The 12,633-nt window shown below is 39.3% G+C and overlaps 4 protein-coding genes across 6 annotated transcripts in view; 1 reads left to right on the top strand and 3 right to left on the bottom strand.

The window, feature by feature from the left end:
* The window catches only part of LOC146495631 (interferon-inducible GTPase 5-like), a 143,388-nt gene extending 139,095 nt beyond the window's left edge, over positions 1–4,293 (bottom strand). Inside the window, exon 1 of the mRNA XM_085142685.1 lies at positions 4,225–4,293. The gene's annotated coding sequence lies outside the window, so the exon portion shown is untranslated. The remainder of the gene's footprint in view (positions 1–4,224) is intronic.
* The window catches only part of LOC146495630 (interferon-inducible GTPase 5-like), a 54,036-nt gene extending 49,735 nt beyond the window's left edge, over positions 1–4,301 (bottom strand). Inside the window, exon 1 of the mRNA XM_085142688.1 lies at positions 4,225–4,301. The gene's annotated coding sequence lies outside the window, so the exon portion shown is untranslated. The remainder of the gene's footprint in view (positions 1–4,224) is intronic.
* Positions 1–12,633, bottom strand: part of LOC146495626 (interferon-induced very large GTPase 1-like) — a 46,680-nt gene that overhangs the window by 2,887 nt on the left and 31,160 nt on the right. The window contains exon 7 of one of the 2 annotated variants that reach the window (XM_085142678.1): positions 1,372–1,562. The exons of the other annotated variant lie outside the window; for it this stretch is intronic. Within the exon in view, the coding sequence (XP_084998804.1) occupies positions 1,372–1,562 (191 nt within the window). The remainder of the gene's footprint in view (positions 1–1,371; positions 1,563–12,633) is intronic. 2 annotated transcript variants of the gene reach the window in all.
* LOC146495629 (interferon-inducible GTPase 5-like) lies at positions 7,339–11,179 on the top strand. Of its 2 annotated transcripts, XM_085142694.1 has the most exons (4): positions 7,339–8,350; positions 9,558–10,111; positions 10,260–10,574; positions 10,683–11,179. In XM_085142694.1, exons 2-4 carry the CDS (start codon positions 9,565–9,567, stop codon positions 10,895–10,897), a joined length of 1,077 nt encoding a protein of 358 aa, XP_084998820.1. In that variant the 5' UTR covers positions 7,339–8,350; positions 9,558–9,564; the 3' UTR covers positions 10,898–11,179. The 2 variants fall into 2 exon arrangements, with proteins under 2 accessions (XP_084998820.1, XP_084998819.1); XM_085142693.1 differs by having other exon boundaries at positions 7,340–8,350; positions 10,260–11,179.

Below are 12,633 nucleotides of genomic sequence, written 5' to 3'. Positions count from 1 at the left end.
ATATCTTCTCTTTGAACAAGATAGAAATGTAGGAGTAACATGGCCTTACAAACCCAACAGTGAGATCTTAAGAGATCCACAGCCTACGGCTCTTCAATGGGGTGTCACAGGGTCCCCGGGGAAAGAATTGTAAATGTAAAATAATAAATTAAATATTCTTCTGTAGCAATTACACAAGAATATCCAGTAATGTCCCTGCCTACAATTAAACACATTCACTTACTGAAAATCATCTGCTGTGGCAAACGGCTGCAAGCCTTTGACCACAAACTGAGTCTCTGCTCGCTGACATTCGTCTATCCTGCCTGAAAGGAGACGCTACGGTAGACTGCAGCGAGAACTGCCAGCATCTGAGCCAGACTCTGTCTCTCTCATCATGGTCACCTAAACGCACAGTAATGGCAGGTTTTGTAATAAGGCAGATCGCACTAACATAATCTGCACTGTTAGTTGATTATTTACCTGCCGCATTAACGGGAGGGGACGTGCAAACGTTACCGCTGCTGCTGGGTTGAGATTCACGAGTCCGGAATTAAAAACACGACATTCATTTAAGGTCATCGTGTGTTTTGTGAGCAAATGCTTTTGTATATTCGTCGTGTTTCCTCCCTTAAATGAAATATCTACTTTGCAAGTATTGCAAGTTGCCCTGTTGTCATCCGTTCTCGTAAAGTATAACCAAACTTTTGAGCATTGAGCTTAGGCGCCGTGTTTCCTGCCAGGTAAATGACGCTCCGCAACGTGGTGACGTCATTCGTGGCGACTGGAATCGATAAGGGAATCGTTTGCAAAAATGGCAAACGATTCCAAGGAATTGAAACAGTGGGAACCGGTTCTCAACAAGAACCGGGTTTCGATACCCATCCCTAATAATTACCCCAAAAAATAAAATACCTTAAATACAAGCTGGAGCCAAATTATGAAGATTCATAATTAATTTCTTAATATTTAGTTTTTTTCTGTCTCAGAGGACTGAAATATTTTCATTGGATTGAAATGGGCTTAAAATAAATCTGTGGTTGACATTTTCATCTCTGAATTGAAAAGTAAAAAACAAAATGTTTGTTAGGCTGGAAAGAAAATGATCCCAGCTCAGACCAGCACACAGTGTGTAAAAACAGTGTGAGATGAGATGCTGTGTGAAGTTACAGGAAATGTTTGAAACCTAAAACTATGATGCCTGTCAGTTTGGATTTAAAGCAGCAGCCAATGATCTGATCAGTGTGTTTTCACACAGGCCACAGTTACACTCATGAGAAAAACATCTTCTCAGTTCTCCTTCCTCAGGATTTACTAAGGTAAGCAGCAGCCAGGTGCTGCTAACTGATCAACAGGACAATGATCCTAAACACAGCAGCAATACAATCTTACCTTGAAAGCTTCTTTCTTCTTGCTGATGATCTCCAGGTTGAAACTGGGTGTAGCAAACAGCAGAGCATCTCTCTGGTGTTCAGGAAGTTCTCTCTCTAAGGTCTCATGTAAGAGAGAGAAGTCGTACAGGTGGAGCTCAAAGCTGGACACCAGGAAGACCTGTGGAGACTTGATGCCCAGTCCTCTGACTCCTGTGTCACAGAAGGAAAACATGTTGTGACGATCATTAACAGAAAATATAAAATGCTAGCTGTTCTTATTATTAGTTACAGAGAATTATCAGTTGATTCAGCTTCAGTTTCCTGCAACCCTGTGGAACTGCATAGTGAGTTTCAGGTTATTGTTTTGTCACAACATGCTGTTTGAATTCAGTCATTGTTTCCAACAGGTGTTCTCTCTCTCTGTATGCCAAGAGTGAACGAGACATCGATTTTATATATAATTTTTTTCCCCATTTTATCAGGTTTATTTGTAAAACTCATAGTTTTGGTTTTTATTTAACGTAAAAAATTCTCTTTTTAAATTGCAATCTGGTATCCTATACCTGAGTCAAAAAAACATATCCAATAATGATTTCATACATTAATTGGCAGTATGAAGAACTCAGATGATCATGTCCCAACAGGTTTATTTTGTTCATAACCAAAGGTAATGAATCTCAGAACAATTATGCATAATTAGTTGTAATAGTTGATTTTTTTTGTGCTTTTTTTTTTTTTTTAATCCTCATGTTTTGCTAAGAAACTATGAGATGGAGGGGCATGGAGATCGTTTTTGGATTCTTAAAAAAAAACCCATAACATATAACAAAAATATCCCATGCAGCTGATTTTTTTCAGACTTATGTTATTTTGCATCGCTCACCTTGAATGCAGTCATCTCTGATTTTTGTCAGAGTCCTCTTTTCACTGAAGTCTCTCTTTCTTCTCTCAGCTCGTAAATCGTTGTCAATCTTTGAGCGAACGCAGTAGAACTTCTTCTTTATCTTCTGAATCTCCTGAGCGAGTTTCACATCATTCTCTTTGAACCGAACAGCTGAGACGATGATGAAGAAGTCAAACTTCTCAAATCCAACAAGCTTCAGGTATTTATCAGCTGTAAACTTGGTGGTGTTGATTCCAGGAAGATCCCATAAAGTAACATTACGATACTCTGGATGGGGGTACGGTGTGACCTCTATGGTGGTTTCTGTAACACCAGTAGGAGCAGCTCCCTCATCATCATCACATAGTCCTCTGAGGGCGTTAACAAAGGTGGATTTACCAGCCCCAGATTCTCCAGTGATGGCAATATTCAGTGTGATGTCGTCCATCCTCAGTGGCTCCTTGACTATTCAGGCAGCTGATGGTTTGTGATGGAGTTGTAGAGCTTTACTTTCTATTGTAACTGATTTGCAGTTTGAACAGCCACCCTGATCCTCGATAACTGCAGTAAGAGAGATGTAGAAAGTTATTACACAATTGGAAAAATAATAATACCTATTTTTTTTTTATTTCAGTTAACATACAAAACTGTATGATGTTAAGGGCATTTCAGTGTATTGAAATGCCCTTAATACATTTCAATACACTGAAAATTTAAAGTTCTTAACATTTTAGCTCTTGAAATTTCCCTGCAGGTCGACTGCCATAATACCCGAGGAGGTATGAAGACAACAAAGAAGTGTCACTGCTGGAGCTGTTCCAGTGATCACAGGTAATGTGAGGTCTTTGGACAATACGATGGAGGAGCTTACTGAGCTGATTAATCCCAAGCGGGAGCACAGAGGTTACATTCTCAGTAATCAACTGTAGGAGTTGTTCAATCAAATAAATATACCTAAGTGAGATGGAATAATATAGCAGTGTTAGCTTTTTATACCTAGTCTTGTTACAGCTACACAAGGCAGTTCATTTTTAACAGCGTTGCCGTGTGGATGCACCTGCAGGGCATCCACAATCACACCCCCCTCTGTTAACACACAGGGAATCGGTGAAACGTTTGTTTTGAAAATACTAGAAAGTACAGATACTTTGACCAAAAACGTTAGAGCACTTTTGCAAATATGTGATGTCTTGATAAATCGAGAAGCTATTTGAAGTTTAAACATTATAGCCTGAAAATATCGTAAAATTTTATTTTGTGATCCAGAAAGAGTAATATTTTAAATTCCGCCACTCTCCGTTCCTCTGCAACTGCCTCATTTGAGTTTTGCACAAAATGCATTCTGGGATATTTGCCTGGGTTTGGCTACAGTAGCTAGTGGGCTGATTGAAGACCAAAACAGCCAATCAGAATTTTTGCATCCAAGTCTGTGATTGGTTGGTTTTTTTTTGGCACATTTATAACGGTGTACAGAGAGCTGAGCAGGAGTGACACACTGAGAGCAGGTCTGCAGATGTCTGTTAGCACACAGAGCAGAGATCTGAGCAAGAGCAAACACCAACAACTGAGCGTTAGTGTGTGTGTGTCACATTTCCGCTTGCAAAGTTTTTTTCGTGCGCTCAGAATAAAGGCACTAAAATAACGCCATAGAAGATCCTCATGAAAGCCTCTAGCTAAACCTACCATTCAAATTGCAGACTGATCATTTCTTTGATAGTGGGCAAACTTACTAAATAAGCTGGGTTTCTAATAAGTTTTTTCCTGACTGTATTAATAATGTAAGCCATTCTCTGTTCTTCAGAATATAATATGATCGGATGCACTGAAACAGACGGGGGAGGAAGTCATTCAGCAACCTCACTTGTATAATTATTAAAAAGTACCAAATCCATAAAAAATAGATTTTCTGTGACTTATCTCGAAAAATAAAAATGGTGACAATAGAAAGAAAGTGACTTTAGCTTAAAGAGATAAATTAAAATAACTTACACCGGATTCCTGCTGACGCTGAAAGTGAAGACAGCAGCACACTGCAGTCAGTAACAATGTGAGAAGTTGCAGTTTGGCTTTGAGCTTTTGTGGTTAGTCACAGGAAATAGCTCCACTCAAGATAAGAACGAATGAACCAATCAGCTTCATGGGGGCCTCAGTAAGATATGTGAAAACAGCTGATTTACAAGAAGTCATGTTTCCACAGCAGAACTCAGTGGACTATAGAGTGGAGTGAAAAAATGTTTTTCTATTTTTTTGTGCTTGTCACACTTTAATGTTTCAGATCATCAAACAAATTTAAATATTAGACAAAGAACACAAGCAAACACAAAATTCTGTTTCTAAATAAGGATGTTTGATACGAAAGAAAGGTTGGAGATTGGCCTATAATTAGCTAAGACAGCTGGGTCTAAAGATGCTTATTGTGTGTATTTGCTTAATTTTTTGCTAAATGTTTGAGGTGTGAAATAAACCACAATGGAGCAAAATATGGGTGTGTGTGGTTGGAGGATGTGTTTGTGCGAGGCAATGTGTCTTTGTGTGGGTCACAGCACTGACTGTAAACCAGCTGATTTAAGTATAGATCACACTTGTATTCACAGCAGAGCACAAAGTCTTTACACACTGCTCCTTCTGCAGGAGAGAACTGTAAAGGAACTTTTAAATAAGTGCACGTATCGTATAATGTTTGTATCCCATGACAATAATATTTCATTAAGGCAAAAATATATTTGGACGGATCTTTTACTGCATATGTGCTCTGATCCGTCACTCTTTCATATCTGCTCACATATATTAATGCCTCTCAGGACATTAATACGTGTAAATCTATGAGAGCTACACTCTCTGATGACATCAGTATTTAATAGAATATTATTCTAAAACCATGAACGTCTTCTTCCATACGACTTCTTTCCATTGATTCTTTAATTCTTCTCACAGATTTATTACTTTTATCAGCTGGATCTGAAATGATCGTAGTCATTAGATGATATGAAAAATGAAATGATTCGACTGAAACAGCAGTTAAATAACCTTTAACATCAGAGTTGTAAGTCTGAGTGTTGAGAGAGCTTCAGGCTCACATTTCCATGGCTTATCTCACTGATATAATGAATGAATACGTGAGTGTTGCTGTATCAGGCACATCTTCTCAGACACTATATTACAGTATTATTGGACACTAACAGATACCCAAAGAAAACACAATTAGAAAATCTGTTCCAGCAGGTGAAAATAATTACAGCATCCTCATTTTAAGGACTTTGTTATTTCTGATAGAACTTCCTGATTTCCCAGCAGGCCTCTACAGTTCTGTTTCTATTTACTATTAGGATATAATGAGTTTCAGCCTTTTTGAGCTTCATTCCTGCTTTGATTTCCCTGCTTGTGTTTCTAGGACTCACAGCCACTGCCGTTTGTTAGCATTTGCCTTTTGTCTGGTTGGTTCTGCAGCACCTGCTTGTTTGTGTGGAACTAGAAGTCCCATAGGTGCTCAGCCCTGTTGTCCTCATCCACCTTTGTTGAGTCTCCCATCAGGACTTGGGTGCTTCCAGTCCATATGTGACACAGATGTTCTTCTACACTATCCCAGCCACTTGGTGGTGCCTCTCAGTGTACGCTGTCCTAGCTTGCATTTTACATCCTGTTTATTTGTCCTGGATAGTCTCCAGGGCACCTTTGCATCTTTGGTCCTGGTGCCTTGGTAGACTCCTGCCTCTGTGGATCAGAAAATCTGTGCTGTCTCTTTACTTGAGGTTAGCCACTTCTTCTATTTTCCATCCTTTCTGGAGCCTGGTCTTCCATGATAGTTCCTCCTGCAGTTCCTTATCACCATCTGTCTTCAGTGGACTGAGGCATTTTAGGAGCAGTAGATCTAAGTTAAGGTTAATGAGGGAGTCAGTTAATTAGGTTAACTCATACAATTATGTGAGTTAAAAAGGGGGAGCTGTTAAAGAATAAATATATATTCTTAGTGTTTATTTTCTGATTATATTGTTTCATGTACTTTGGCCAGCTTTGACTCATAAACCAAGTGCTCAGCCAGACTAATATACAGGAAGTGCAGAGCTGCAAAGGCAATATATTAAGAACAGGAAACCAGCCAGAAAAAGCAGAACTACATAACACACAAACACACACACACACACACACACACACACACACATCAAGTCAGGTCAGGAGGAGTTGTTTAAAGGACCAAAATAACACCTATATGATACACATTTTGGCTTCTAATGCTAGAGATCTGCAACTGGCTTTGGGCTGTGCAGGGGTCTCTCTCTTCCAGAAGATGATTGAATAAGAAGAAATATAAATGTTTTAACACACTATGAGTCGGTTTTCTCTGTTCTATCACGGGGACAAAAGAATCGGGGTTAATATTTGGTGTTTCTGCCCGGTTCTTCATGTAACAGAGAGAACAAATGTGGCCGAAGGTTGGATCTGATATGAGGCGAACAGAAGACCGGTCCAAAGAGATTTAAAGGTGGGCACGAACCTGTTCAAAAAGCAAATGTGTGCAGATTGGCTGAATTTTAAATTATCTGTTCACTGAGTTGATGATCTTAACTATCAAATTGGCTCAGTAGTGGTAAAACGAAATTCTTGAGAATAAAGTGAAGCTTTGAAGTAAGGATAATGAAACTGTGAGAAAAAGACAGTACTGAGATAAAAGTAACATGAGATGTTATGGTAAGAGAGAAAAGAGACCAATGTGTGTTTAGGAAAACACAAGTTTTCAGTGGTTGTTGATCAATGGTCATGAGAATTTGCATAATTAAGATTAAGGAACTGACCTCACAGCCCATTGTTCCTCAGTGGGCTGGTTTCAGTCATTATGCAAATGTCCTGTTTATAAGATTGAAACCTGCAGACAGCTGAGACTGAAGACGTCACCTGATGATGAAACGTTTCTCCCACAAAACGTTACGTCCAAGAAAGTGCTTAAAGTTTTAAAAACATGTTGCGTGTTATCTTGTCCCTGTCATGGTCTGTGGGGCAGACCGAGTGGAGGTGGACCCAGGAGCAGACAGAGGCGAGGAGACGGAACTTGAGTTGCAAACCAAAAGCGAGCCTTTATTGTGGCTCAAACGAAGGCAAACATGGGAGAGAGCTAACTGAAAACCTACACTGGGAAAAACTGAGGAAAGTGAGCCAACAGAGACGATACAGAGGAACTATGATAACTATGAATGCATGAAAGGAGGAAACACAGATGACGCAACGCTGAACACAGGAAGACTGAGGACTTAAATACACACGAGGTGATCAGGAGAAGTGGCGACACATGACACAGCTGACTCGAATGAAACATAATGACAACACAGGGGAGAGTAACACTGGACACACTAACATGAGACACGGACCTTCAAAGTAAAACAGGAAGCATAACCACCACAGACTAGACACTGAACTAAACCTAAGAACAAACTCTTAACCAGGAAAACACAGTTTTTTTGCTTCAGCACCCCCAAAATGAATCATAGCACCCCAAAAATGGGCTAAAATCGCCCCTGGTGAAGACAAGAAAATATGGTTGAAATATGCTCTCTTTATAGTCCCTGTCATGACTCTCAGCAGCATTTCTGATCCATTAACATTAAACAATTATTGATGCAGCAGATTGAGATGAAACTTGGCACAGAGGTACAGTAGGTGTCCAGGAGGAGGATTGTGTTGAAAGTTGGACATCAACTATCAAGAATGATTTTTAATGAATTTTTGAATATGCAACCAAACTTTCCCGATGGCTGTATTGGGCTGTCCCAAAGCGTTGTATGCGAGGGCGTGCATGTGTGAGTGCGCGCGCGCGCGTACTTGTGCGCGGGTCTACGCTTTTGAAATAAGGAGAAAAGGCGCTGCCGTAAATGCCCGTGTAGAAGCGCAAGAAAATTAATGCAGCGGAAAAGAGGCGGCTGGCTTGACTGCGGTCCTGCTTCCGGGAGCAAAGAAGTGAGTTTACAGGAGATAAACAGTCCTATCGCGTTACTATCGATCCGATACCAATACGAGCGTTGGCACTGGTACGATCGACGTTTGGATAACTCCGCCCACCACGAATACGAGGCTGCACTACTGCTGCATTCTGCACTCATCATCGCTCCAACATCGTCACACGCAGGTAAACCTCCACCACTGTATCAAACTTTGTCTGCAAAATTAAATTCACTCTTTTTTTCACCTTTCCTTAATCTGAACACATCGGTGCTACAGTTTTTGTTGGGTTTCTTTGTTTTGGTTTTTGAGTTTGTGAGCTGTGAATCTCTGCAGTCATACTTGACTCTACATGGACGACTTCCGCGATCGGTCAAAGAAAACACCTGCACACCTGTTACGGATCTAGATGCACCTGAAGGATGAATATGAAGCTTTTCACACAATAATGAGAGTGACGCGAACCATGGGGCTCTTATTACTGTAGCAAAATCTTGCGCGTTTGTTTTAATGTTTATAAATGTGTAGAGAAACACAAGTCGAGGCACTAACTGATTGTCCTTGGACTGACCCTGCACACATAGGATTTCCAACTGTTAAATTATTAAATAAGGGACACACTGGCATACCAGAAGCACAATGCACAACCAGCTGAGCATAGTGTAAATATGCACTGTGACATTGCAGGTAACGGTCAATATATGTGACACAGTACGCATACAGTACCTTTCCATCACATCAGGAGGCTCACACTTATGGAGGGCCAGGAGTGACGTAATAAATTAAATAGTTAATTAAATGTGTCAGTAATTAATTAAAATGTGAAAAAATAAATAATTAAATGTGTCAATAATTAATCATTATAAAATTAAATGTATATAATTAAATTCATTAAATAACATTGGAAATAAATAATTTAAACGTTTTAAATGAAATGAATGAGCATTTAATTCATTAAATAAATTTAAATAATGAATTCATTCCAATTTTAATATGTTAATGAAACATAAAGGTGTATTTAATTAATTTTGTCACTCCTTGCAATCCATACACACTGGGGTAACCACATGTATGAGGTCAAACACACAGATTCATGGTGTCATGCTCTCTGGTCTCCATTCAAATATAAATATGAATGTAAAGTCTGAGTTAGGACTGAGTTTCTGCTCCGCTGATCAGTTTCTGGAAGAAATCAAAGATCAGCTGTTTAAATTCAGAGTGTCATGTTTGATTTGTTTGATACTTTCTTTGCCTGTGAGTCTGAAAATGTGACAGAGCAGCTGGAAACAAAGACGAAGAAACTTTCAAGAGTTTTGGTGATGATGGATTTATGATATCATCTGTATTCAGAGATGAGAGTGCAGTGATTCTAACTGCTTTTTCTTTTATTTAAGGGTCTGCATGGAGGCTGTACTTGCTTCAGTTAAAAATGATCTGATGAACAATGACACTGCTGCAGCAGTAGAAAAGATTCAAAGATATTTAAAAGAACCAAATAATATTCCACTAAAAATCGCCATCACAGGAGAATCTAAATCTGGTAAATCTGCCTTTGTTAGTGCCTTAAGAGGCATAAAGAGCATTGGTGATGAAGATGAGGGCGCTGCACCCACTGGTGTTGTGGAAACCACCTCAGAGGTCACAGAGTACCTCCATCCAAACTATCCCAATGTTACTTTATGGGATCTTCCTGGAATCGGCACCACCAAGTTTCCGGCTGACAAGTACCTGAAGCTTGTTGGATTTGAGAAGTTTGACTTCTTCATCATCATCTCAGACACTCGCTTCAGAGAAAATGACGTGAAACTTGCAAAGGAGATTCAGAAGATGAAGAAAAAGTTCTACTTTGTTCGCTCAAAGATCGACAACAACATACGTGATGAGGAAAGAAAGAAAGACTTCAGTAAAGAGGAGACTCTTAGAAAAATCAGAGACGACTCTGTTCAAGGTGAGTTTCTTATCTAATCACTTTTACTTAAGTAACATCACTTTGTGAATTTACTATTTAAAAATATTCAGAACTTAGTTTGATTTTTTTTCCCTTTAAAAAATATTTTGATATCTATTCATGTTAACATGTATTTTCTATAACACAGGACTCAGAAATTTAGGAGTCGAGTCTCCACAGGTCTTCCTGGTGTCCAGCTTTGAGCCTCACATTTATGAATTCTCTGAATTACAACAGACCTTAGAGAGAGAACTTCCTGCACATAAGAGAGATGCTCTGCTGTGTGCCGTGTCCAACATCATCCAGGAGATCATTAACAAGAAGAAAGAAGCTTTTCAGTCCAGAATAAAATACTGGTCTACTCTGTCTGCAGCTGTAGCAGCTGTTCCAGTTCCTGGCCTTTCTGTTAATGTTGATCTCACCATGATGCTTTCAGTTGTCAGAGATTATGTAACTGGGTTTGGTCTTGATAAGCAGTCTCTGGAGAAACTTGCTGGCAGCTCAGGTGTGTCATATGATGATTTGTGTGCTGTCATCAAGTCAAAACTGGCTAAAGAAAAAATAACCAAAGGGTTCTCCATGAAAATGTATATCTCAGTTGCAGGTACAGCTGCATTAATGGAAGCAGAGAAAGGATCCAGATGGATTTCCATAATTGTAACTGCAGCATCAATGAGCATCTCTTTTACAACAACCTACTTGACTCTGAGTTATTTCCTTAACCAGCTTTCTGATGATGCTCAGAGGGTGTTTAACAGAGCTCTGGGTGTGAACATATCAGTGTGATACTATAAAGTAAAGTAGCTACTAGTTACATTTTAAGCTGCAGTGTTCAAACAAGCTTTGACTTTTTTTTAAAACAAATACATAATTATTCACTGATTTCAATTTGACTGATTTCAGTGAACAGTAAGCATCCTTGTACAGCTGATCTGTGTATCAGATGCCTCAGCAGGACTCATTTCCTCTGATCAGGACAGAAGAGTAACTGTTTCCTGCTCATCACATTAATACAGAAACAAGTGTGATCTTACTTTTCATAAACTGTGTACTGTGGAGAAGAGCTACTGAATTGAAGCTGTGATGCTTTTCCTAATTATTTCATTAATTTTTAATGTCAACATTTTGTTCAAATCAGATCAAATAATGAAACTGGTTTTGCTATATTATGTTACCATGTCGAAGCTTCCACCATAATAAAGTTATGCAGAATGTATGATGTCATGTGATAAGCAGAGGTGTGTGCAATGTAGCGGAGATGACAATAAAGTTTACTTTGACTTCAGCAGCGAGCATGCGCACCGAGGGCTCGCGCTCAGTTTTTGTGTACAGAATTTCGAAAAAACATCGGTGCAAATGATAAGTCTGTATCATGATGTCTGGTGTTTTCGTGTTTGTTGGTTTGTTTTTATTTTGTTTTATTTTGCGAGTTGGTTATTAGACGCTGCTCCAGCCACCAGAGAATCCCCCGCCGCCCCGCCCTCTCCTCTCTGTGTCACAAGCAGCAGGCGCACCTCGCAAACAGAGGGCGCCCTTACTCCCAGCAAATGGAAACCGATCGGTGCCTGTGACATTCCCAATATGCGCTGGCATGACGTCGGGGCAGCATCAGTACGAGCAATTATTATTATTTTTTTTTTTTTTTTGCCGATGCCCGTGATGCCGCCCCACACCACGATGCTGCCCAAACTGCTGCAAGGCCATCCAGGTGTCTTTCCTGCCTCCTCTGATATGGAATGGTGGTCCTTAGAGCAGGTGCAGTTTATGTCTGCCACACCTGTTCCCTTCTAGATCATTTTCCTGTTTAGCTGTTAATTACAGGGTTCATTTTAGTGGCCTGGACAGTCGGCCCCAAGAGACTTACATTTTAAAAAGCTGGAGTAACATCTAAGAGCTATTTACACTACAACTAATACTATTAAGTTAAAAACTGAAACAATGTAGACCTTAATTGCAGGATATTGTATTAAAGCAGTTTAGCAAAACCAGAATAAAAAATATCAATAAAACAAAATGATTATAATAACTTGAATTATACTTAACTAACCTACTCTGAGCTAATGCTGATTTTATTCACATCGTTGGAGAGAAAAGGCACACTCTAGATCTGAAACTGTCAACAGTGAAACTCTTAGAGCCAATCTTCAGTGTTTTTTTTATTTTTTTATTTAACCAGGAAGATCCCATTGAGATTGAAAACCTCTTTTTCAAGGGATATCTGGTCAAGATAGGCAGCAAAACAAAAATTACACAAACACAGGCAGCAAGAGAACACATGCAAAAAAAAAAAAATTAGAATAAAAATAAAAAATAAAATTCAATTAAAATGACAAACAATCTATTTGAAACTGTCACGGTTTGCGAGGCAAGCCATGTGGGAATTATTAAAGGACCCAAAATGCAGCACTGCTGATGTGAGTGAGCTTTATTGAGGAGGATGACCAGTGTTGGGACTAACAGTTACAGTAACTACGTTATTATTGTGGTAACGAGCACGGTAACTAGTTATTATGCCAAAATCA

The sequence above is a fragment of the Neolamprologus multifasciatus genome, chromosome 19 (genome assembly GCF_963576455.1).
Source record: "Neolamprologus multifasciatus chromosome 19, fNeoMul1.2, whole genome shotgun sequence".
In the NCBI taxonomy this organism is placed as follows: domain Eukaryota; kingdom Metazoa; phylum Chordata; class Actinopteri; order Cichliformes; family Cichlidae; genus Neolamprologus; species Neolamprologus multifasciatus.
This window is presented reverse-complemented; position numbering and strand designations above follow the sequence as displayed.